The following is a 27,287-nucleotide window of genomic DNA, read 5'->3' on the forward strand; positions in this document are numbered from 1 at the left end:
AATACATGTACACAGATGTATTTACGAACAACAAAGCATCAAGCAAACAAAAACAGTAACGTAAAACCACAACCCACCGAACAGAGTGTTACACAAGTAGTGTTATGGCACCAACTTGTAAAGTAACATTCATATACGCATGAACAGCGCGACACATTTTAAATAGTTTTATTCCTTAAAATTAACGAAGAATCTATGTTTTAAGCAGTGCGTTAGATTTCATTTATCTGACATCTCAAAAAGTTGAATGACGTATATTTTTTGTAATAATTGATGAAATGCAAGTCTATTAAGTTGAAATCAGTTCTGTTTTTCAACTTTCGTCAAAGAACTGTATGAGTATGGAGTTAACTTATAATTAATTAGGAATCTTTCTTTTGAGCAGTGCTTTAGATGTTATTTTATCAATGCTATATTTAATGGACTGTGTTATTTTCAAGATTTTGATCTAAAATCGTATGGGTTTATTTTTATGAGAAGTGTTGGTATAGGTATAAGATACTGTGTATCATCAGGTGATGATTTTTTTGTGCAATAGTTGGTGGATAAAAAACATATCCGGTTTAACACCATTTCGATGAAAATGAAGTGATATCTAAGAATAATTTAGAATAATTTTATTGTATATTAACGATGTGCCTAAAACAGAAGAACGTTTAAACGATAATAGCAACAAATATCCATATTAACAACGAATAATTTAATCATACCGTATACAAGTATATAACACATATTGTTCTTCAATTGTCAAGCCAGTAACATCTCCTCTGGACAGGTATCATATGTACTATCGCGATATCTAGTAAATAACAAGATGAGCTGCTCCTTTTCGCACAACGCTTGTAGAATAATATTTCTACAGTGACGTTCCGGGAGTTAATGACATCATAGCAGTCACATGTGACCGTGTTACCAAGGCTACCAATCAAACTGCACGTATTTTACAGGCAAAAAGGTGCCCTTCGACAGTTAGGAGACAACACGTGTGCATTTGAAGGCCTAAAGTTAAGCTATTGTAACAAACCCTCAGTTGGGTCATATTACATAACCTTCATTGTGACGTCAACAATCCATTACTCTCTTGCAGAGTCTCATCGCTTGCACATTCGTGAATGTCTCGGTGTGGAGACTGATTGAGATCCTGTAACTCCATATGTACATTTTGCTTCCATTTTCCTGATTTGTTTTGTATGACGTTTCCCGCCAAAATCAAAGCAGACAGTTGTTTGTCTTTTATACACACTGCGGACCCGACCGACATGGTCCTAGTGGACCGTGACGACACGGTACTGAGTCTGCGCAACTTCCACTTCCGGTTCCATTTCTTTCGTATTTCCTGCTGCACCTACCAATTATGAATGATCGAAACCTTAAATCTAATTTTGAATAATTGTAGACAAATTACATTTGAAAGAGAATCTTTTTTTTTTTTTTTTTTTTAAACATCAAAAATTCAAACTGATAATATCTTAACTAGATTTCTATTTTTTAAAATAAACATTTATTACATACATGTACAATTATGAAAGTTTTGACAAGGTATTCGACGTTAAGCAAATTAGACGTACCTCTCCATTTAGGAAACAGAAAAGAAGAGCTACGAGAAAACCCTGCAATGAAATTATGTCATCAGTACATGCCGTCATACAAACTATAACAAATTTTATTCCTATTGACTGTCATACAGTGTTTTAGTTTTTATGCAAATAAATTCCAAAAGGATGTCTAATCTAATAAAAATCAATGCAACGAATTTCCGGAAAAAGTGATGGTCATACAAATGTGAAAAAAACCCAAATTTTAGAATAAATATCTTCGTAAAGAGACAAGAGTATTTCCCAGTAAGCAAAATCTATCTCCACTGAAGGAATCTTTTAGTTCCTAACTTTAAAATCACTTACCACAAATATCAAGCCCAAGGAAACATTTGATTTTTGCTCTAAATGGTATCAAAAAGGAAACACGTGGCTAATTATTTTTCATTGAACAAACTCTGACCTGGAACGAGTTGACCCCGCTCTCCACATAGAGCCAGATGAGCTCCACCCCGGGGTCCATACACTCAGGCATGACGACGGAGATCATGTAGTAGACCCCAAACAGTGGGATCAGCACCAGGGTGGAGCGGGCCAGCTTCCTGCAAAACAAACGCTAATAAGTTATATCCAGGTATCTAATGTACTTCCTGTCATAAAAAGGTACACATCAAGTATATACACCTGTATGCACAAAGAGTTCAGAAACAGCGTGTAGCTTCTTGCATTCAAAACAAACTTAGGTGTGTGACTCAAGTATGTATGTATACTGGAAATCATCATTAAATTAAGGTTTATTTTGCATGCGCAAATCTAGATGGAAAGGGGGGGGGGGTTGTCAGGGGTCCAAGGATTCACATTCCTGAATTGTCTGAAATTTGATATTTACGTTTTCCTGGCAAGTACACTGTAATAATTAAAAAAGCAAAGAAAACATAAGATATTTCGGACTTATTTCTGAAAAATTGAAAGTTATAAAACTAATTTAAAGTAAAATTGCCGAATGCAGACCTCGGACACCCCCCCGCGGCAAACAAAATTATGTGACCCTCGTCTCGGAACCCCTACCCCCACGTAAAATTTTCTGGATACAGCAAATGTGATAAAAAGTGAAATAAGAACCAATGTCGATTGAACCAAATTTCTGTAAAGAAAGGTATGTAACTTATATACGAGTGTCTTACCTGTAGTAATGAGTCTTACCTGTAGTAATGAGTCTTACCTGTATTAACAAGTCTTACCTGTATTTATGAGTCTTACCTGTATAAATGAGTCTTACCTGTATTAAAGAGTCTTACCAGTAGTTATGAGTCCTACCTGTAGTAACAAGTCTTACCTGTATTAATGAGTCTTACCTGTATTACATTGTAACGAGTCTTACCTGTATTAATGAGTCTTACCTGTATTACATTGTAACGAGTCTTACCTGTATTTATGAGTCTTACCTGTATTAATGAGTCTTACCTGTATTACATTGTAACGAGTCTTACCTGTATTAATGAGTTTTACCTGTAGTAATGAGTCTTACCTGTATTACATTGTAACGAGTCTTACCTGTATTTATGAGTCTTACCTGTATTAATGAGTTTTACCTGTAGCAATGAGTCTTACCTGTAGTAATAAGTCTTACCTGTAGTAATGAGTCTTACCTGTATTAATGAGTCTAACCTGTATTAATGAGTCCTACCTGTAGTAATGAGTCTTACCTGTATTTCATTGTAACGAGTCTTACCTGTATTTATGAGTCTTACCTGTATTAATGAGTTTTACCTGTAGTAATGAGTCTTACCTGTATTAATGAGTTTTACCTGTAGTAATGAGTCCTACCTGTAGCGATGGGTATCGTGGTTATTGGATGCTGTCAGCTTGGTAAATATGACTCTGATGATGTTGATGAAAAACATAAAATTTACCTTTGAAAAAAAAATGAAAAAAATGATATATATCTATTTGCAAATTTAAAAGAGGAGTAAGAAACTATGAAAGAGAAGTTTTAAAATTGATTGATGCTACATGTAAAATAATATCATCTTCGCTACCCAAGGGTTTTCGGTCCACTCTGCAACCCATAAATGTGGAGCAGAGTGGACCAAAAACCCTTGGGTGGCAAAGATGAGTTAATCTTGGAAATCGAACTTAAAAAGCAGATTATTTTTATCAGACGTAAATAGTTTTAAATGAAATAAATGATATTAGAAATAAATATCCATATATAATTTAAGACAATTTATATAATTTAAAAAGTGAGACTCACTACAATGGTGGCCACGATAGGTCCCCGGATGATCCAGACGTACTTATTTTCTGCTGTGTGGGTACTCCAACATCTGTTCAACACAATTTCAAGAAAAATCTTAAGACATATTCAAGCAGGAGTGAACTTCTTGATGCCCCCGGCTCTTGAATTACTCATATTCAATCAAGGGCTCAATCATAATGAACCCAGCAAAGGAACAAACAAATGCAATAAAATAAAAATTAATGTAAAAACCTATTCCAGTAGAATAAATCGAAAAATTCACGGATTTCGGTTGATATGTATACATGCATTTGAAGTTTAGATAGTACATAATTATACTCAATCAAAACTTGTTCATTCAAAATGAAATTTTATCTTTACAAGAAATATTTTGAAGGTATGATCACCAAGCGTTAAATTTAAATTTGGAGATTTTTTTATTCTTTTTCGGTCACCTAATTTCAAATTTTCAAAGATTTAAAAAATTCATAAGTCAAAATCGTCTTTGTTGTCTCAAGTAACGTTTTGTATGAAATAACATCGCGAGGTTAAATAAATTAACTTTAGCGCGTATGAGATTATGGGAGATGCCTGCTTTAATTTGGGACGACTTTTATAAATAAATGGAAGGTTTAACTGGGCCATCCTTTATTCATGACCTGTATACTGTTAACCCTTATCTACAAAAATCAGTTCAGGAATCTGCCACGCCGTGGCTAATTTTACAAACAATGCATCATCATGCGGAATAGTAGTGTGAAGACGCTGTCAGAATGAGCGGGGGGGGGGGGCTAGAACAAATGGAAGTGATACTATACCAAACTGTATAAATGTAGATGCTTGTAAATCAAAAAGTGCGTTACCCAATTTACGAAACGTTTGATGAAATTAAAATGAAACGGCGATAAAATTGAAACTGAACGAAAAATATTCAGTCTATTTGGAGAGAAGGGGAAACATATTTTAAAAGTCTCAAATGATGTGAAAAATATCGAGATTATGAAATAAAACTATTAAGAGATATATTCGATGTTTGCTTACAACGATTCAAGTCCACTGGATGAAATATCTGGTTTCGGCGCTGCGGAAACCCTTTGGAAACTCTGCGGAAACTTAAGGTTACTTTAAGTTTCCGACAGGTTTCAGCACGGAAACTTCAAGTTTCATTAAGTTTCCGCAGTGCTGAAACTTAGGCTGTCCATGAATCCAAATGGTTTCCGCAACGGAAACTTACTGAAACTTGAAGTTTCTGCATAGTTTCAACCTCCATATACAATTGGGAAACATATTGTTTACAAAGGGTTTCCGCAACTGAAACTTACTGAAACTTTTTATATCTTTGCTTTCACAAAAGCTGAGCAAGGTTTCTACTTTATGTAAAAACAAAACACTTTCAAACAGTTCCAAATTTATTTTGTTCAAAAATCTGAAATTGTTTCCAATAATAAATAAAATACAGCCAAGATACAATAATGGAGAAACATCCATATGGCAATTCCCTTATTAGGGACTTTTATTTAAAAAATGATAAAATTGCACAAGAAAAAAAACTCCCATAGAAATCTTTACATTTGTATTTTTTTTTCATCTCGATTAAATGCCTATCAAATCTACCTTTAAAAATGCAACAAAGATCTTACTTTTTTAAAAATATGAATGCAATTTACAAAATAACTGCACGTACATGAATAAACAAAGAAAACTTCACTGTTACATGAACATGATACACTTGTCTCAATTTGTTTTGAACTACAATGAATATGTACACCATAAAATATTTTTGAAAAGTCTAAAGTATCCATCTTTAAAAAAAAAAATACACTACAAAATAGTAGTTGACTATAGAGGTATGACCCAGATTTGATTTGAATATGTCAATAAATTCCAAAATGAGGTCAAAGTTACCCACTTACAAGTTGGGATAAACCTTTTCTTTGTTAGTAATATAATCTAATATTTTACAATAGAACAGGATTTGATATCATTTTTTTGATAATCCATTAAGTCCAAAGTGAACTTTTCATTTCCACCCATGATGTACCAAGTGATCATTTTCATTTTCATTTTATTTATTCTCATATTGTATAAAACAACATAGAGAAAATATACAATACATACAATATTAAACAAAAAGCAAGAGTGTATACTGTACACATCAACCTGGAGAGTTGACTCTCTTATTAATGATATTGATGAATTTACATAAGTTATTAATAACAGCTAATTTTTTACATGAAAATAATTCAAAAAATTTGAAAGCATTTGGTCTTCTAAAATACATTGATGGTAAATAAGCTTTTCTATATTCTTTCAATTCTGGACATATCATGATATAGTGATATTCGTCGCCAATGTTATTTTTACATAAATTACAAAATCGTTGATTTCTAGGTACATTGTTCCATCTGCCTGTCTCAATTGGCAGTTTATGGTTGCTTGTTCTAAATCTAACTAATGTAGTAATGTTATTCATATAAGCACCAGAGTTTATGTAATATCTAGGTACAAAAGTGTTATTGGTAAACAAGTTATAGATCAATCCTTTACTAGATGCGTTACAATCAGAGACCCATTTTTGTTGAAATTGGTCAATCAAAGTTTGCTTAGCAACATTTAAAATCATTTTAATATCATAAGCCTGTCAGTATTTAATAGATGACCCAGAGGGAGATATGAAAAGCTTGTTGGCCAATAAAAAGCTAACAATGGAGCAGTCTGTCAAATCATGTGCAAAAATATGATGTTCACATTTAATTAATTATGCTGATTGCAACACACTTCATTCCTGATGAATATTCTTCTTTACACACGGTTTACCTTCCTACATTTCACTACTTTACCTACATTAATATTTTTAAATCCAAGACATGAAGTAAAATATACATTGTTTATATATGACAAGTATTACTACATGTACATGTACTTGCTTTTTGTAGCATGAATGTATAAAATACAAAGTATCACACAATTCATTCATCTTACAATTCTCATCAATCCCAGCATTTTACTTATGATATAAAAGCTAATTCCAATTATATATTAGTTACATAACACAGATTAAAATAAAACCCACATGGAAACAACTTTCCATCCAAGTAATTTTGTTATATAAAAATTGTAATACATGGGGTATATGTTGTCTTTATATATTTTCATAAACGACATAATTGAATATTGTTTGGTGTATTTTATCATTTCTATGACCCATGCATTCATCTCCTAATGCAGTGTTTTTACATTTAAGATTGGTTTCTTAATTTTTCGTATATTGCTGCAAATAAAAACTAAGTTATCAATAAATGTTTAAACAAAGAAAATGGAAAAAAAAGTAGTTAACACTTATCAACTTGGAGGTGTGAGGATATATGTTACATGGAGTCTAATATTTTATGCAATATTTGCAAATATAACAAATTATTTAAGAAAATGAAAGTTAATATCTGCAAGGTCTAATCAATCATTTAATAAGTCAAAACCATGTGATTTTCTAAGATTCTAGCTTACAGACAGACATTGTAATATACTGGTATTTGATCATATAAAAAAAGTACTTTTATAGTTAATAGGTTTTTTGAAATGAGAATACTTTACAGTTAAAAAGTCTTGTTCTGCAGAGGTTTAGTCGGGTCGTAGAGATGTGTCCATTCGAATCAATAAGGAGTGTCCTTGGCTGTTGTTGATGTAACCCGAGTCGTAGTTTATGGAAATAGGCCTTTTTGGGGGACTTTCGAGCATTGTCCAGGCCGGTGAAGCACTCATATGATCACATCATGGCTACAGCAGACTTAGTACTTCTGGACAGTGGTAGCATTAAAATTCTTCTTCTTGCAATGAACTTGTTCCTTTCACTGGGCTGTACTTTATGTCTGTTCTATTTATCTTAAACATAAATAATAAAGTTTCATTTAGATTTTTAAACAATAAACATAAGTCATTCAGCCTAACATGTAATAAAAGCATTCTGAATAAAATTCTGAATACAGAAGCTACTATGCAGTTGCCAGTTGCTGTTTAAACTATGTCATATAATGACTACAGTAGTATCTGGTCTAAAATGTTTCATTTTATGTTTGAAGCTATGTTATTTTCATTTTGATTCAATTATTGTTTGTTGAACAATGGAAAAACTTATCAACAATAAGTGTGTTTCATTTTCCGGATTTAATTAATATTATTTTTTCGTTACATATAGAGTTTGTAAATTGTTTAATGTGCGAAAGATTCATTGCTCGTCTTGTTTACCAACCAAGCATTCATATATTAGGGACGTTTATATAATTATATATGTGTATACCCTGGATAATCTTGATTATCATGCATATAAAGTTGGTTAATGGTTAACTTGGTCAAAACGTATATTTAAAAGAGATACAGTAATAAAAATTAAAACGCCGAACCAAGTTTGAAAAAATGACGCCATCTTGATTTAATGGCGCGAGATCTCGTTTACAAATGAGAGATAAATTAGAGCCTTGAAAATGTTACTGGGAGTATCTATATTGTGAATTTAGTTACCTTGACATGAGTTCTTCGTTCCTGCATTATCTCCTTGTTGTAGAGGCTATTAATGCTTCTCAATTCTCCATTTTACAACAGCACCTTCTTGTCCATTTTAACCTTCGCTCGGAATCATAAAGTGCGCCAATACTGACCAATCAGAACCCGCTAAATCTCGGAAAAGTGCATCTTGGGATAGTTTAAAATGAATAATGTTTAATCAAAATTATCACTTTTTACCGAATAGTATACTTTTTACATGTATATTTATTTTAAATAAGAACTGTCGGAGTCAGAATTTCCTGGTTAAATACGACAAAGTATTGGCGTTTTGTTACAATTGTATTTGTAACACGTGATTAACCAAAAAAAATGGCCGACCGTTTGTTTACAAATGTCTAATGAAATTAAACAAGTTTTAATGAGACATATGTATTAGATTTTGTCTTTAACTATATTTTATTTACATGTACTGATGATTTTGCCAAACTAAATATGATAGAGCCTTATATAGTTTACTGACAAGTTAGTCTTGATTTGTCCAATTTTCACCACGATTCTAAGCACGGTCATATTCTTATTCAAAATATAGAGGTGTGAAAATATTATGTTCATCACAGAGCAGGTTCTGCATGAACACACAGAAATCACAAATATAATTAGATGCCGATCAATTAACGGGGTCCGGTTAACAGCGTTCACCCGTACGGTGAATTTACAACTACGATGAATTGATGGCAATTATTTTACAGTTACACATGTGCACTGATTGGTCACGCGATGAACAGTACGTTAAGAATACTTATGAAATTAAAATACAAACGCGTTAAACAAGCCGGGAAGTAAGACGTACACGTCGGAGTGATATATAAACAAAATATAATTTTAATTATTTGGTATACTTTCTACATCAAATGTATACGAATGTATAATCAAATTTTAAAAATGGGATTAAATCACGTGCACCACATGGCTAGTGCTGGATTTTAAACTGATCTTGTAATATAACGTATAACTTCAGTAAATTATGAATAATGCTTAATATATCTTATAACAGAAACATGTGCATGTTTCATAAACATGTATCAATATCTGTATTTACATTTTACAGTACAGAAAGTAAATACAAAGTAAAGAAATGCACGAATCACATAGGCGTCGAACCGGGGGGGGGGGGGGGGGAGGGGGGCTTAGTGCAAAGTTAGACTTAACCAATAGGCATATAGCCTCCCCCCCCCCCCCCCCACTTTTTCTCGCCGGAAATGTAATTGTTCCTTAATTTACCTTGAAAGATTGAGAAGTTGGAGTAATAGGCATACTAGCCCCCCCCCCCCCCCCCCCCCCCCGACACGGATAAGGAATTTCATGATTTGGGGGAAAAAATTTGGGTAGGGAAATTTATTTTCGGAAGTATATAGTATAGGTATTATATATATGAATTAGCTCTAAACCTCAGGTTGTACGAATATTTGGTACGATTTGTAAAAATTTACAACGACTTTACCTTAATTTGTTTGCTAAATTAGTTATTGTACCTCAAGGTTCATTCAAATGATAACTAAATGATTTAAGAAGGAGTCTTACAAAATAGGTATATTAATTTATTTTACTAAATAATTATAATTTACTTATCAGTTTTACTAACTCAGGTACACACAAATTGAAAAAAAATTCCCGCCGGGCTCCAGTTATAAACTCACGCTTCCTACTGTGTATATGTTATGTAACAGTCTTTTGTTCACTCCTGACAGAAAAAACCCTGCAATCCACACAGAATATACAGGAAAATCACAAAGGAGGTCACCTGGACAAAGAATGTATACACATGTATACACGTGCCCGAGTACCTAAGATTAATGATTTCATCATATGCATTAAACAAGATCAGACATCAGTTTTTCTCTTCAAATTCAATTAATTACTTAGTAAGGTTCTTAATTGCCTTATTTGCCACATTAGAAGATAGTTACTTGTATACATATAGTTTCAGTCACGCTGAAACCTTACTATACATTTTAGTATGTACGGATTCATTAATCATTAGGCTAGAATTAAACTTAAACCTGTTGAATATAAATGATATCACTATTAAACTCAAATCAATTTTAGTAATAGTTTCAGCAATGCGTAAACCATTTGGAATCTTAACTTAAAGTTTCAGCATACTGAAACCTAGCGGAAATGTTCTGAAACTGATTGATATCTCCATAATAATTTACACAACTTTTCACATGATTCAAATTTAGTTTCCACATTGCGGAAACCACCAGGAATCTTAACTTAAAGTTTCAGCATACTGAAACCTAGCGGAAATGTTCTGAAACTGATTGATATTTCCATAATAATTTACACAACTATTCACACGATTCAAATTTAGTTTCCACATTGCGGAAACCATCAGGAATCTTAAACTAAAGTTTCTGCTGACTGAAACCTAACGGATACTTGCTGAATCGATATAATGGTTTCTGCATTGCGGAAACTATACATGAAACTTCAACTTCAAGTTTCAGCAAGGTTTCCATATAGTTTCAGTTTTGCTGAAACTTGATTTTTCATCCAGTGGTCTTAAAAACATTTACAAGCAAGTGGTTGTGTTTGTATTTATACAATGTACAGTTTGATGTCCGCAAAACAACTTTTCTAGTAAAGATTACAAAATGTTATGAATAGATTCAAAAAAAAAGTGTAAATATTTACAGGGTATCTTCCAGGAATCTCCTGACAAGGATCCAAGGTACGACACAAAGCAGAGGCAGTACTGTAACAAATAAAACCACCAATACCGTGTACTGTATACAGTCTGCGTGTTATTCATGCAAGCATATCACCAATCGATCGATTGATAATCAGTATTAGTCAATTCAATAAATTAATCAATCAATATAAAAATCACAACCACTGAACCAAAGAGCTTATTATCATCTGTAAGTTTGCATGATATTTAAGGAAGCTGTATGATCAACAAACTAACCTTCAGTTCTACCCATCACTGTATGATATGATTTGTTTAGCTATAAACTATAACGTGTTTAGTTAAGATAAAATTATCATATCTTTAAACTTTTAAAATTAGGCAATTTCCTAAATTTTAATATAGAGCTCTTCTTCTAAAGGAGATCAAAACAGTCTACAAAAATGGACACGGCCATCGAGCCCTCTTAACATATTCATATACAATTATATCATTCACAGATTTGCCTCAGTTACATATTGTACATGTATAGTAGTACTCACACCATCCTGCTAGTATAGGTTTGCCTCAGTTACATATAGTACATGTATAGTAGTACTCACACCATCCTGCTAGTATAGGTTTGCCTCAGTTACATATAGTACATGTATAGTAGTACTCACACCATCCTGCTAGTATAGGTTTGCCTCAGTTACATATAGTACATGTATAGTAGTACTCACACCATCCTGCTAGTATAGGTTTGCCTCAGTTACATATAGTACATGTATAGTAGTACTCACACCATCCTGCTAGTATAGGTTTGCATCAGTTACATATAGTACATGTATAGTAGTACTCACACCATCCTGCTAGTATAGGTTTGCATCAGTTACATATACTACATGTATAGTAGTACTCACACCATCCTGCTAGTATAGGTTTGCCTCAGTTACATATAGTACATGTATAGTAGTACTCACACCATCCTGCTAGTATAGGTTTGCATCAGTTACATATACTACATGTATAGTAGTACTCACACCATCCTGCTAGTATAGGTTTGCATCAGTTACATAAATGTGTAGTACATGTATAGTAGTACTCACACCATCCTGCTAGTATAGGTTTGCATCAGTTACATAAATGTGTAGTACATGTATAGTAGTACTCACACCATCCTGCTAGTATAGGTTTGCATCAGTTACATAAATGTGTAGTACATGTATAGTAGTACTCACACCATCCTGCTAGTATGTAGAGGTGGAACCGCTTGCTTTTCTTGAAAGTTGTGATGAAGATGAGGTTATGGAGATAGAGTCCCTCGATGAAGATCCACAAATAGTTAGCCACGATGATGTAGTTGAAGAAAGTGAATACAAGTTTGCAGGTCCAGTTCTATATATAAAAAAATCCCCAAAGAACATATATAGCAGATATATAATATTGACATCTTGCTGTGTCTTTGTCTGTGACAACACGAAATATTGATTTTGTAACATATATTTCGATAAAATTCATCAACGACGCGAATGACGTATTGTTGGGGCGAAAGCTGGGTTTGCGAAAGTAACGTCACAACGTCAATGATTTAGTACACGTATCTAATTGTGAAAATTATACATAATAATTTACAAATAATAAGGAATCATTCTTTGAATATAATGAGGTGATCAGATGAGATGATCAAATCTAATGTACAAAGTATTTACCCCTGGTTTTTTTTTATTGTTTTCCTGTAAAATCTCGACGAAGATGGGTGGGGGATCATATCAATGTTGACAAATCTCTACCAAATAATACTTCTGTTTTGCAATTTCATTGAATATATCACTAGGAAATATTCTATTGTATCTGATGCACTGTGCCGCAATGCACCAGCAGATTGACTGTGACAATGCTTAGATTTACTCGATGAATTTATATGATATTCGGACATTCTCGATTCCTTCCACTGACGATAAATACACTCTATCGAGACAAATCTTTTAAGGTGGGTCAAATGATGGGATATACGTGTAGATATAATCGATATATAGGTATAATCGATGTGGTTTTTGTGTTGTTTGATAAAGACCGGAGTTATAACAATCAAAATCATTTATAATTACTGTAGATTCTTAATTAAACGCGAGTAATAAATATCCGCGTAAAATTTCGAGAAGTTTTCTCACTTTTAGTTTTCAGAAAGTTTGAACCATATGAAATGATAAAAAAAATGCTGCTCGCATTCGCAATTTCATATCCATGCCATCAATGAAATGCATAAAGTTACTTACGAATTCAAGGGTACGCGAAATTTTCTTTTCGAAAGTCTAAAGAAAGCAATCGGAATTGGACATAAATTATTCACAGAGCGAGAAAATATCAGCCCATTGTCCCACTGTCGTAATCGCATTCGAGATGTTTAAATTACAAATATCCACACTCAACAGTTTACATACGATTTATGCATAAAGTTGTGTACCAAAAAAAGGAATGAAAAAAACCCCTCGAAGAAACAAATAAACAAGCAATGAAAAAACCGTAGCCCCACAATAATTTCGAATACTTGGTTTCTGATAAACACAAACGATTTAACGACCTTGTTTTCGCTGCCTCTTTTATTGGGGATTTTAATACTCTCATCACGAGTTGTTTTTTTTTTTTTGCAATTATATCAACAGCCGTCCAAAAAACGGTCATTTTCCCAAATCGTAAAGATTGAAGTAAGCTCAGATTCTTTGGTGTGCGTTGTCATAATGTTATCTCGTTTTATTTCTGTAGTTGGAGAATAAACAAACCGCTAAAGGGCAAGACATTAAGTACTGTGATATCGATTAAATGAAGCATAGGGTAACAATATTACTCAATCGATATACATTTATTTGAACAATTTAGTATAATTGGGTCAATAAATCTTATTAATATACGAGGGTCAATCAAAAAATACGAAGACTTTTGTCATAGCTATGTTACGTAACGTCATATAATTACTAAATTTGGAAGACATAATTTAGCAAAAGTTTCAAACAATTTGCAAGAAAAAAAGTTAATAAATTCCTTTACTTCTAAGAATTATTTAGAATCTAATCCTGCAAAAATGAGGTCACTGCGCACGGTCAAAATTTGTGTTAGGTCAACAATAAACCATATAATGTTGAAGGTAATATCGCTATAAATTAGGCTTAAAACCAAATAATATTGAAACCTCAAATCAAGTATAGTAATGGTATTCTATGTACCAAATAATGACGGGATAAATTATTTTGTCAAACAGATATTAGTAACTAAAGACAAATAGTCCTCTTTAGAATTGACTATAAAATCATCGACGTCGCCGGACGTCACGGCGCAACAAGAAGTATAAACAGAATGGATTTAACTTGGGATAAAGCCGATACAAGCTGTGAAAATGCTCAATTGTGCAACAAATAAGTCAACAATTATTTGCAAGTTTGTGTTTAGCTGTAATAAATTTTGTGAGGGTGATGGTAATTGTAATTTGAATATAAAACAGTCCAAAAGAGATTAGACAATCTGTAAATATTTGGTCAGAAACTAAGTAACGTCAACCGACGTTCATGGTTATCCTTACTGTAAACTAAGAGATACACGATCCAAAAAAGGAAAACTTCGAAGAACTAACTTATAATTCTCGAACAAATGTGTGCAAATAAGATGTTAAGTGGTTCAGTGCCATTTTAAATTGTAAGGAGAAAGGCACAAGAGACTAACCGTGATATAAAAATGTGGTATATCTATAAACTGTGCGTGTTTAATCTTGACGTCATGTTTTGAACGTTACCGGCGCCGCAGTGACAAAACATGTTGTATTCAAAAAAGGGGTAACAGAAATACCCTTTCATCAAATGGACTAAAACTTCGCAAATCAGAAACATAAGTGTTGGTGCACAGATCAATCTGTTAAATATGCCTTTCATGAAAAATATATGATAGACAGCCACATTGTCTTCGTATTTTTTGATTGACCCTCGTATTTCATCTTCAATGCACTTCTTTTTTACTTTATAAACATGTATAATACTTTTGTTTGACAAACACTCTGTCGAGTGAAATCCATTTCTGGATAAATGAAAAAACAATGCAATGTTCGACATTAATTTTTAGCCGGGCTCTGCTGAAAGCAGAGTCCTGGCTGTAGGCAGATAAATCGCCAATGTTACTATAAATAGCACAACTTCAAAGATAAACAAAAAACCTAACAGCGTCAAAGTAAAAGCTCCTGCTATACCAAATAGTTAAACAAAGAGCCACGTGTTGTCAAAAGTGTTGGCATTTTGTTTCTTTTATTCTAATTTCGAGAGAATTGTCTATTTTTTAGTTATCTTATTAATAACTTGTTTTAAAAACAAGACTACGCAATTTGGATACATACAATGCGCATGAATTTTATGAACTACTTTGCTGCGCGTTGAAGAAATGGGGATTGAATATACAACGCTTGTTGCAAAATTCAAGACAGCAACTGTTGAACTTTTTTCTATTAGACAGATATATTTTTGTTTGTAGCCGCTTACAAAATTTGGTCGCTCTCTGACGCTTTGCCGACATTGAAAGCATAATTATGAGAGAGAGAGAGAGAGAGAGAGAGAGAGAGAGAGAGAGAGAGAGAGAGAGAGATTTTCAGTCTTTACCACACAATATGCATAAAGACACACCAAAAGAGCCCGACTTTCAGTACTTCAGTACTTTGATTATAATTTGTGTATTGATAGGTTTTTAGTATACTTTGATTATCAAATTGTGGTTACATAACAATTAATGCACTCTTAAAAAAACGATATGCTGCAAAAAAAATAAATTTCAACTTGTTATTTGATTTAGAAATATTGAAATGATATAAAGAGTGATAATTATTCCGGAAATTACCGATCCTTCAGTTGTCAGAGTGGCGGTGTTGTTTATGACGGCTGGTCGCCCTTCCGGTGTATGGAAGACGTCTTTAACAAGGCATATTATAGATCGCAGAATGAAGGAAACAAAAAGGTTGATGTGTATCGTGTTCCTTTGGCAGTGCAATCTCCTGACAATAATAGATATTGCAGACATTTTATCTATTTTCTCTGCGCCTAACAAGCGAGTGTACGAGACATAATGACAGATTGCATTCAGTTCTCAGCATTTATTTGCAAAAGAAAAAGGTAAAAACACCAAACAGGAGTAAAATAAATATACAGATGACATAACATTACCTCTTAAATAAAATAATTAAAGTTATCAAATTAAACTTAGAGATTTACTCATATTAATAAAGTTACCAATTAATGTATTTTTTTCAAATAAAGATAATTCTTTACTGGTAAATTAATAAAGAGAATATTGAGGCAGGTGTATGTGCTTAATTTTGACTCTCCTTACAATTTACTTTGTACAAAATAAAGAATTTTAACAAAAACAACAGCAATTTCTTCTGCAAGTTCCGAAAGGTCTACTTTGCTACAAATGGATACCTACCGAAAGCGAGCCATCATTCCTACCGCCACGAACAGACATGCCAGGGACACAGAGTAACCAATCAGGTACAGGTTCTTGATCCGGGGCAGATGGTCCTACAAAGTCAACGACAGCTAGGGTATAATGGGGACTTTCTAGTTAATTCAGAAGAGAGAGAGAGAGAGAGAGAGAGAGAGAGAGAGAGAGAGAGAGAGAGAGAGAGAGCGCTAGCTCTTTGAAATTCCTTTAATTTTACGTATAATATTGAAGTTTTATTTATTCATTGTCTCATAATTCTTTTAACAGTTATGGGTTATGACGTGTTTACAGTAGAACTTAAATAGCATATTTGAAATAAAATAAATGCATGGTCTAGGTGGATTTTTTTTCGAGTACACAAACAGGGGGAAAACTTGAATTGTGGTGTACATTTGTTTGAGAGATTTACCATGAGCGGATCCACGGGCTTTCGTTTGTCCAAGCAATCTCTGAAGTCCGTCCATGTCTTATTGAAGCCCGGATGAACGTACCATTGTCCATTGGGTAGACACTCACGGCGAGCTTTCGCTACAAAACGGTGGACAGTTTCGTATATTTTTGATTTTATGAATAACTATACAGAATATTGTTTTAAATTATAAATCAATAATTATGCTGCACCTCTTTAACAATAAAACACTGGTACATAATATATTAAGAAAGACACAAACAAGGTCAGTGAAGAAGAAAATGGAGGAGCGGAATGGAGGGGTGGGGGTGGGGGTTGTTAGACGCGTTCGTCAGTTCTATCTTTTCATCTTACATTTTTGATAGTATCTCTTTAACATGAAAAAAATCACTTCCAGAATATGTAGAAAGAAATCATTTGAAAACAAAATCTTAAGAAAATAGATATCGCCAATTCGTCCCAAAAAGGACGTGAATTTTCGATAAAAAAAATTAAGTAGTTTACATCAGAATATCCGTAAAGAAATTCAGTATGTGTACGTGTGCACCTAAAACTTACCACACATCGAATTTTACCGCTTAACAACAGTACAAAAACAGGTTATAGTTTTTTTCAAATTATAGTGTCTTTAATAAAAAAGAAGATGGGGGAATAAGATAGCGCAAATGCCCATTCGGTTTAGTAGTGAAATACAATTTTGAATTTATTTTTCCCCAATTAAATCTATTCAAATACATTATAATAAAACTTTGCAAAAGCAAAATTTCTAACTATAGTCAGTTTTTAATATATTTAACAAAAAATAAGATAAAAAAAATATTGTCGGATATTATGGTGGTATCGAACCCGTAACATAAAAACCCTAGATATATAAGGTTAGCTTATGCCAGGTGCTCCAACCACTGAGCTTTTTCAGACACAACAAAGTGGGCCTTTTAACTATTATGTATGACTAAGGTCACGAACTACCGGACTTGTATTATTTTTTCAAAACGTTCAATTGTTGGGATACAAAATGATATTTTTAATGTATAGTGGGTCATTTCTCCACGTTTTTGTTGATTGAAATCGGTTTGTTTTCCAATAGACCTTGATTAGACTATGAGAAAAATATGGAGCACAGACCCACTCTATAAAAGAAAATGCCCTGAAGTTCTAAAAAATGACAGTTTTTGCAGGTTTTGATACGTACACGCCTGTTTTAGTCAACATATTCCAAGCATTGAACATACCTATAGGTTAAAAATCAATGATTCGTTAAATATATATTGTTTTCAATGAATTGAAAAAAATCCATCAGATTTATTGATACTTTAATTTTTCAGTAGCCTGTCCGACCGCGTATGGGCATTTTACACGCCATATCCACCCATCTTCTTTAAAAAAAAAATAGCGAAAATGGTCGTTTTAAACGTTGTCGGCAATTTTATGAGAGAGTAAATATAGTTATGCTATTTGTGTAAACATAAGGTATCTTGTAAAAATTGGATCTGAAATGAAGTGATAATGAATACTCTGTTTAACCCTTTGAAAGAATATGTGACAAATATCATACATCTTCAAATAAACATGGACTTGATGGATCTGTCGGAATTAAGGTATTATAACTGACAGGAATAAAAACGAATTAAGCTTTGTGTAAATAATCTAGATAAATGAGTATTGTCACGGATTATATAAACTGCAAACTCAGCAGTAGGACTGAGTCTAACGACAATCTGTGACAACAAATGGGGGACCTAGAATGTACACAAACTCAGCAGTAGGACTGAGTCTAACGACAATCTGTGACAACAGGTGGTGGACCTAGAATGCAGACAATATAAATTACGTGAAAACTGACAACGGTGTACCTCTGGTATCAAAGTTGTTGATGTAGTTCGGACAGTTCTGTTCGGCCATTGTTCCCGCCTTCGTATCAGGCCAGCAGACGATGTTATCAAAGGTTTGGTTACAGAAGGGACCTGGTCAAATAGAGTTATCAGCCATTGATAGCATTCAGTCAAAAATCATACAGAAGAAAGTTTGACTTGTTAAGGTCAAGGTTAAGCGGTGTGTAAAACGTCGTGTGAGGATAGGTAGACTAGAAAACACTTGTGACGTGGTTATCAACACACATATTGTTAAAAAAGAGAGTCTGAAGGCCGAATCCTTATTTTTTGAAAGATATAGTCTCATAACTGCAACGGTGTGTGCATACAAATTTTCATAACGCGCGTTACATTTTTGACCTTCTTGCCTTGTACGCAAATGCGAATTATACCTCAAAATTACTGTACTATCCTATGGGTAAGTTTAAATTAATGGAAGAGCCATTGTAACAGCCACTAGCGTGATCTTTAATTTTCGCTTGTGACGTTGTATTTATCAGCGTTCAACGTTTGTGATGTCACAATTAAAACTCGTGATTTAACCTTTTAGTACCATGTCTGTGTTATGGTGCTATATCTGCAGTAGCTTTACATGCAAAATATACGTGGAATGTAAATATACTGTAGACATGGATATAAAAATTTAGGAAATACAAAAACTTAATTGTAAAATTTATGGATCTCTTCTTTTCTATATAAATAATAGTTTATAGCTGAGCAATTCATAAATTGAAAAAACTAAGGTAGGTCTAATGGTGCATTTGTTGACCTCCACGCCTCCTTAGTTTGTTCTCCTGAATGATACAGGAACCATAATCCTGTTAATCCACGCTAATTACACGCTCGTATATATTCATCTGGTATTGTTTGGGTATTTGATTTTTGGTTTGATTTGGGCTCCGCTCTTTTTAAAACTTTTTTAAGCAACCAGCGACAGCAACTCCTAAAATTGACCTCGACAAATTAAAAAAAAGAATCAAACGCTGTTCCAAGGAACAACGTGTAGTGACTTACTGACATTATAATAGTGTTACCAGTGTCTACGAAAAAGCAGATCATTGTGTCTACTAATTGTCTATCTGATACCTACTGTATCTATTAAATCGAGTTGCAAATCAAAGTGAGCAAAGTTTAAACACATTCAGTGAAATCTGTGAGATAATCTTTGAACCATCTTGACAAAAACCAAGAGGGGAGATTGGTGTGTCATAAATCATTAAAGTTATTGGGTATAGCTCGGATCTTGATGGATACTCTTACACTTTGGCGTCACAAAGGGAGCTTCTATCTTATTGCTGGAATATCAATCATTTCCTTACGTACTCTCACATCGCCACATAAACAGCAATTCAATACACCTCATGAAATCTATCTAACTCCTATTCAGATGGCAAAAGTATGAAAAAGTGATAAATCATATCGCAGACTCGCTTGTTTGAATCCCGACGGAGTGGAGAGGGGGGTTAGACCTTTACACGTACATGCACGGTCGAGAAGTAAAACGCCATCTGTAAAATACCTGATACCGCCGGCCGCGGCACAATGTGTTCCTGTAGGCACCGCTCTCTCGCTTTCTGTAGCAGCTGTAGTTGTTTCTTATAGCTTAATTTCACGCTGTACACTTTCTGTAAAAGAGATTATTTCAATACAGCTAGAGAGAACAAGTCAGTCATCATACCGAGTGACGAAAAAAGGCGACTTTCTCCCATCCTAGTACATTGTACCATACAGAGAAACGCAATAACGCACAGAGAAAAAAAGACCCCCCTCCCCTATTATACCGGTATAACGCTCAGGAAATGAAGCGGCTAAAAATATTACACAGCTGTGCCCCTCCCCCCTGTACTAAACAGGAAGCACTGGCGTCGGAAGCAAATTGAAAGTGGGGGGGGGGGGGGGGGCTAGAACAATCCTATTACTAGGCCTATTACTCCAACCTTATCAATCTTTCACGGTTCATTTAGGAACAACTATACTTCCGGCGATAAAAAGTGGGGGGGGGGGCTAAACCCTCTATAATGCTACGTGCCTAATGGATAGGTCTACATTTGCAAAAAAATCATTTCGGTATGATAAGCCCCCCCCCCCCCCCCCCTAGCCCCCCCCGGTTCCGACGCCTATGGGAAGTATACAGGAAGATATTTTCACGGAGAGAAAAAGCTCCCCCCCCCCAATTTCCTTTGTACAAAACTGAGAGACACGTTATAAATCGTATTAAATAAATAGTAAATAAATTATTAAAAATATTACCATTCAGAAAAATGCTATAACGCAGAGAAAACAAAGCAAATATATTCCTTGATAACATGATAATATGACAACAAACTGCTTGGTGGTCAATTGCCGACCTTACTGTACTGACTCGCACTCTGACGATATTGGAACAACGCAGTGCGTAATCCTACGTCTATTATAATAACGCAATTAAACATTTTTGTACATCTTAAACAAAGAAGTAAAATATATGGTTTTTCATTTACACGATTAATCAAACTGAACTGTAATGATATATCTTACCAAAAAAATATGAGTCAATTGTTCTTATTCATAATCTCTACATTTAGATAAATGCGCACGTACATGTAGCATCATATGTACACGTGGTTTTGGTGTTCATCTGCAGGTAGCTTAATGGTAATACGTTATAAAATTGTTTTTTACTTGAGGGATATAGCCAACTATTTTATTAAAAGAACACAAAAAGGAACATTGATCGCAATATTCGTATAGTAATTGTGTATATAACTTTCTCTTTTCTACTAGTATATATTTTTCGTTTACCATTTTTTGCGTGTATTCGTATACCAGTATATAATTTCTCTTTTTTTTGACTGTTTGTTATGTATTCTAGTTGTTCGTAATATATACATGTATTGTACATGTAACATGAAAGTTTGGAAAAAGGGGGGAGGTGTGGTGGGGGAAGAAGAGCACGTTCATGTAAACAACACAATGCCATTGTATCACAAATTGTATAAAATAGATGTAGCAACTTTTGTTATACTTAAGCGAAACAAAAATTGCTCCGTGGGTATATTAACATATTTCCTTATAATACAAGTTAAATTGATTTATAATATTTACTTTACTCATAAAAATGTATTGGAAGTTGTTAACATCCAGGAAAATATTTGTCAGGGTGATAAAAATAGATAGACATGATAGCAGCTTGACAAAGTTATTAAGATTATTGACTTGTTGTCAGTGAAACAATGCAAGAGAGATAGCGGACTGTGAGCAAGGAAGAGTTTATACTATAGACGGATTGTGTTCTGGAGAAATCTAAGGAAATATTCTTAAGAAATAACAAGCAATGCAACTGAGTAGATAGTAATTGCTTCATTAAACACCGGATCTGGAATCAATGAATAAATAAATTCACTAGAGAATTCAAAATGATTTCTGTAAATCGACCCATCTCATTGAGAGAGAGAGAGAGAGAGAGAGAGAGAGAGAGAGAGAGAGAGAGAGAGAGAGAGAGAGAGGAGAGAGAGAGAGAGAGAGAGAGAGAGAGAGATTAATACAACCGTTTCAGATTATATCTAATGACGATGATAACGATAGATGATTAACTATCATAGCTTCTAATGATTTTGTGTGTGAAATATTTGGGGGTGACATATTTTTATTATCATTCGACCATAATTAATTTTGTATGCATGTAGCATCCTCGGTACAACGTACTATTATCATCCATGTTATTTGCTGGGGGAGGGGGGGGGGGGGGGAGAAACATTTCATGTACCACGACTTACATCAGACCGATTTTGTTTTATTTTGAACTGTAGAAATAATTGCACTTATAGAGATTTTTGATATTCTTTCAGATGAACGAAGTATTAACATGTGGACTTTGTTACCTTATTCGACATGTACATTATTCATGTATAATGTAAAGAATAAAATGCTTTAACTTACACATATCCTTAATGTATGGTCTTTAGGTCGGCCTGTTTTTACATGGTATACGGTACCATTAAATAACTGATACTATGCATGTATTACATACATGTATACTGTCAATGCGGCGTAAAAATCGGCAAACGCAAGTGCAAGCACTGATTGAAGTCTAGAAGCTATAATTAAGCACCAGAGCTTTTTACTTTTTCATCAATTGATTCGATTAAAATTTTAAAAACACCACGTCGCCAGCAAGTTGAAAATCATTCATCTACATGCACTTTATAACAACATGGGACGCAAAAACCTATAAAAAGCTATTGTATATATTTAACTCAATAGTATTTAACTGTTATATAGCTTTGTTTATCAAATAGTGATTTTTGTTTAGATTTGATAGGCTTTATTGGTTTCACAAACAGATAAAAATGTGTGGGGGGAGGGGGGGGGGGGTGGTTAAACACATTCTGTTGAGGTTCGGCAGTATATCTACACACATTTACTATATATAGATAGTGTCAATAGCCGGACAAATGCTATTGAATATTATAAAGTACATCGCATACACGGCTCTAGTATACATACAATGACAAAAAGTAGAATGATCAAAAGGATAATGAAAGAAAAAAACTGTAATGATATGTAATGATATGTAATGATTTCTTACATGAACATATTAATACTTAGATAAGACATTCATATTTATATGATACATATATGAATAAATATAAGTATCAGTTGTGATTTTTACCAAAAGCAACATTTCTATTTTAAACTGTGTGATGTTTCAGATTTATGACATTTAAAACAGGCCGAAATTACAAATTAAAATCTTAGTTAAAAACTCGTTTTACGCAATAGAAATAGAAGTCGACAGAAAACAAATTTTTGTGACGGTCTGCTGTTAATTTCAAGCTTGTGATGCACATGTATGTTAAGCATGTGAAAAATTGGACACCACACTATTCTCAAATAAAGAATTTACAAGCATCAAGTTCCGAAAGAATTTAAACAACCCAACTGCAAATGTATCACGTATCGTTATTTTTAAATAGATCTGCACCTCCATTTGTCCAAAACTCTGACTAAAAAAAAAAAAGAAGAAGGAAAAACGAGGCCAAGTTTAGGGTTAAGTTTAAGAGTGTGTAGATGATGATATTCAGAGACTGTCAGTATCTTCATATAAATTAATCGCGCTGTAACATTAATATTTGCGTATAAAGCATGCATGTCACTTAGATTTTAGATATATCGATTTTAGTTTTCTGACAAAACTGTATGAATGTATTAAAAGTTCGCATTTCGCGAATAATATTTTCGCGTTTTATTACTAAACGACAGAATTAGGTTCCCGAGTAAAATAACAGATAACTTCCCTCTAAAACAGACTGTTTACAAATACTGTATAAGCTAAGACCCCCAAGGACATTACCCTCATAAATAATACATACAAGATAAATCAGGGATGTAGAGCATCATAAAACGTAATCAAATATCATATTGATGACAAACACAGTAAAACTCTTTTGGGTCCATAATTGCAGCCTAAGTATCCATTCTCACAAACACACATGAAAACGTCAATGGACAGTCTGAGGGATATCTATTTAATAAGTTTCAAACATAAGAACACTAAAAAGAAACTTAGGATTATAAATTAGTAAGTTTTAGTTTAAATGGATTCTTATTTCTTTATGTGTGGCGGATGATCATGAGTGGTATAGGTATTCGTCCTAGGGTAGGTAGGACTACAAACAGTTTACTCTGAGTGGGGAACTTGTGCAGGGGAAAATTTCGCTGAATTCTAATTTCATGCAGAAATGTATATTAATCTATTAATTATTTTTATTAATAAATAATGAAACCCAAGTCTATGCAGAGTATTGGTATTTTTTTTTAAAACAAAAAATGTATAAACATTGTAATCGAGGAAGAAAATATGAGCATATTGTTATCACTGCTTGGTCCGCCTTATTAGTACTTCCTGTACACGTCTTATACGTCTGATTAACAGTTATATGTATTGATCAAGTACTTGTACAAAAGTACGGCATATAATGCAATTCTTAACAAAAGGAAGTCATATCATGAGTGGAAAAACGATTTCTTTTTGTTTACCCCCCCCCCCCCCAATAAAAAAACAACGTTACAACAAATAACAGGAGTAAATGAATTTTATCATTTACACGAAGGTATGTGTGAAAGAAGTCGACGAAATAAAGTTACCATGTAAAAAGAAACTTACAATGAATATTAATAATTAGTTCTTAATCAAATACAATACAAAAATCAAAATACTTACGGGGTCCTGGAAACACCCCCTCCCTACCACACATCGTCCACATGACGTCACAATCCATAGAATGGTCAGAAAGGACCAGTAATCCATTGAAGAGCACTCCCCGACCCACACGGTGCGTTAAATGATAATAATTATAGCAGTTTTCTCCTTGGCAGATTCTCGCCCTCTACGATACAAAACAAAAAATAAGCACACCACATTAATTAGGCGAGTGAAATAAATCTCCCGATTCCTGGAACTTGCGTTAGCCGTTGATGAAGCAGTGGATCATTATATAACGGGAATCACTATTTCTTGCCCGTCAGAAGCAAGGGTCGGGGCCCCGCTATCTAGACATGTCCAGGTTAGTGATAATCTGTCGCCCTCTCGTTAACTTCTATTTTCTCCACTTTGTTTTCATTCCAAGTTTTAAAAATAGTAGTTTTGTTTTATATTGACGCTTATCGATACGTTTTCGTTCCCAAATCACATGTGCGCGTGCGGGTCGCATGCATTGGTCAGATTCTCAGAATACCGTATAGTGTCTACACCGTACGTAGCTTGTCAACACACAGTTCTGCAACTACTACCGGTTCACTGAGTCACGATTAGAGAAATAGTTGAATAGCTATTGAATGGACAGTGGTAAAAGTTGGACATTCCTGGCGCGGATTCCCTGTCATTTCAACGATTCGGCATCACAGCTCCTACAAAAGAAATTGCACATGTGTACAAAAAAATGAAAATACATTTGCACTTTTGAGTTATGATTCGATTTGTTTCTCCCTCCGTTACAGCATGGTGCTGGCCGTTAAGTAGCGATGTTTTCTCTTTTCAGAAAACACGACAGATTTACAGACCCCTTCCTTTTCTTCCACGTGAAGGACGCACGGCTGAAACGGTCACACAAAATAATACAATGTTGTGTATTGCAATGCCCAGGTAAGATACGTGTGTTGGTTTATAGAGTTGAATGACCTTGGCTGTTGACTATAGTTTACAGAGGGTAGAACATTTACCTGTATGGTACATTGTATTGTGGAAATAATGGAATTTATACCTCAATGGTTACAGAGTTAATTTTACTTGCCATGCCTTGCACTGTGCTTGCTCAGTAATTACACAACCTCTATTTTACTATGCACTGATATAGATAGGGACTAGGGGTCCGGGTCTCCGTGGGTCTAACCCCTAACCCCCACCACCACCCACCCACCTTTCTGAAAATACACAATCATTTAATTTACAAATCAAGACATTGAACCTCTTTCTCCCTGTCTCGACAATCAAAATCATTGCCTGTTGTTGTATCATCAGCATGTACAGTTTTCAGTATACTTGTAGATATAGTTCCTTCTGTGTCTAAGCCCTATGTATATTTTTCATTGTTTAAATGGAAATAAATCTATTAGAACCGTTTTAACAAGAGCTTGGACTTTCGGTGGGATGTTTTTATCTAACAAGCTGTCAGATATTGGCCTCCTTTCTTCTAATTCGCTGAGAGAACCTCATTAATATTCATATGCTGTCAAAACCTTGTTCTACTGTGTGAAACTGACGCTGTTTCAGAGAAACACATCCCTGGAGGAAGTCGGACGAGTGTCATTGCGTTCAATGTATGCATATCTATTAGCCAATGGTTGGACAGTTAAAAGGGCATGATCACGATTTTGGGCAAATATTATTATTCCGATTACAATGCTTTAGAAAGGCAGTTTTAAAAGGCAACCGAAATTTGAGTGTCATTTGTTGAGTTATAAGCGAGTTACAGAGCTTGAAATTCTTCGCAATGTAAACAAAGCGTTTGTTTACATTTTGAACGTTGAAGAAAACAATTCAGTTTTTTTAAAACTGGTGTGTTAAACGTTAGGAACTGTTTATCCATGCTTAAAATAAATAACAATATAGACAAATAAGCTGGAAAAAGATTTTTTACTGGTATATAAAACCTATGTAAACAAAAACAGGGCTAGAGCATTGTTTACATGACAAAGACTTGTGAGCCCTGTATCTTGCTTATAACTCTACGAATGACTCTCAAATTGTATTTGATTATTAGAAATGCCTCACTGAAGCATTGTAAACAATAGAAATAGAAAAATAAAATTTGACCAAAATCATGACCATGCCCCTTTAACTATTAGTAGACCCCGCCTTCATTTAATCGGAGTTTTTCACTTTCTGCCCAAAGTCCAAGCTCTTGTTAAAACGGTTTTAATTAAGATTGTAATATATGGTCTATATTGTTATATGAAGCAAATGTCAGTATAATTTGAACATTGTGCAATGGTTTATGAAATAAAATAACGAAATATTTTATAACGATATGTTAGAAAAATATTACAGGAATTCTAACAAATCACACTTGTTTACAACAGCTTTGTTATGCCACCAGCTATACATGTT

The 27,287-nt window shown here is 33.9% G+C and overlaps 1 protein-coding gene across 1 annotated transcript; it reads right to left on the minus strand.

Moving 5' to 3' along the window:
* Window positions 1-601: 601 nt before the first annotated feature.
* On the minus strand, window positions 602-25,037 carry LOC128183188 (secretin receptor-like). Its single transcript, XM_052852101.1, has 13 exons — window positions 24,903-25,037; window positions 20,220-20,325; window positions 18,683-18,793; window positions 16,830-16,948; window positions 16,403-16,497; window positions 15,818-15,971; window positions 12,187-12,343; window positions 10,972-11,032; window positions 3,790-3,862; window positions 3,363-3,448; window positions 1,999-2,137; window positions 1,569-1,610; window positions 602-1,345 (listed from the first exon to the last, which is right to left on the minus strand). The coding sequence occupies exons 1-13, from the start codon at window positions 24,987-24,989 to the stop codon at window positions 1,052-1,054; spliced, it is 1,524 nt and encodes a 507-aa protein (XP_052708061.1). The 5' UTR covers window positions 24,990-25,037; the 3' UTR covers window positions 602-1,051.
* Window positions 25,038-27,287: the final 2,250 nt, after the last annotated feature.

The sequence above is a fragment of the Crassostrea angulata genome, chromosome 5, assembly GCF_025612915.1.
Source record: "Crassostrea angulata isolate pt1a10 chromosome 5, ASM2561291v2, whole genome shotgun sequence".
NCBI lineage: Eukaryota > Metazoa > Mollusca > Bivalvia > Ostreida > Ostreidae > Magallana > Magallana angulata.

What these genes read in the sequence shown, in the direction of transcription:
- LOC128183188 (XM_052852101.1), bottom strand. Translation starts at nt 24,989, where the DNA reads ATGGATTACTGGTCCTTTCTGACCATTCTATGGATTGTGACGTCATGT. An exon ending in GGAATGATGGCTCGCTTTCG is followed by an intron (nt 15,972 to 16,402) that starts GTAGGTATCCAT and finishes TATTATTGTCAG; the next exon opens with GAGATTGCACTGCCAAAGGA. An exon ending in CTCTGACAACTGAAGGATCG is followed by an intron (nt 12,344 to 15,817) that starts GTAATTTCCGGA and finishes TTTTATATATAG; the next exon opens with AACTGGACCTGCAAACTTGT.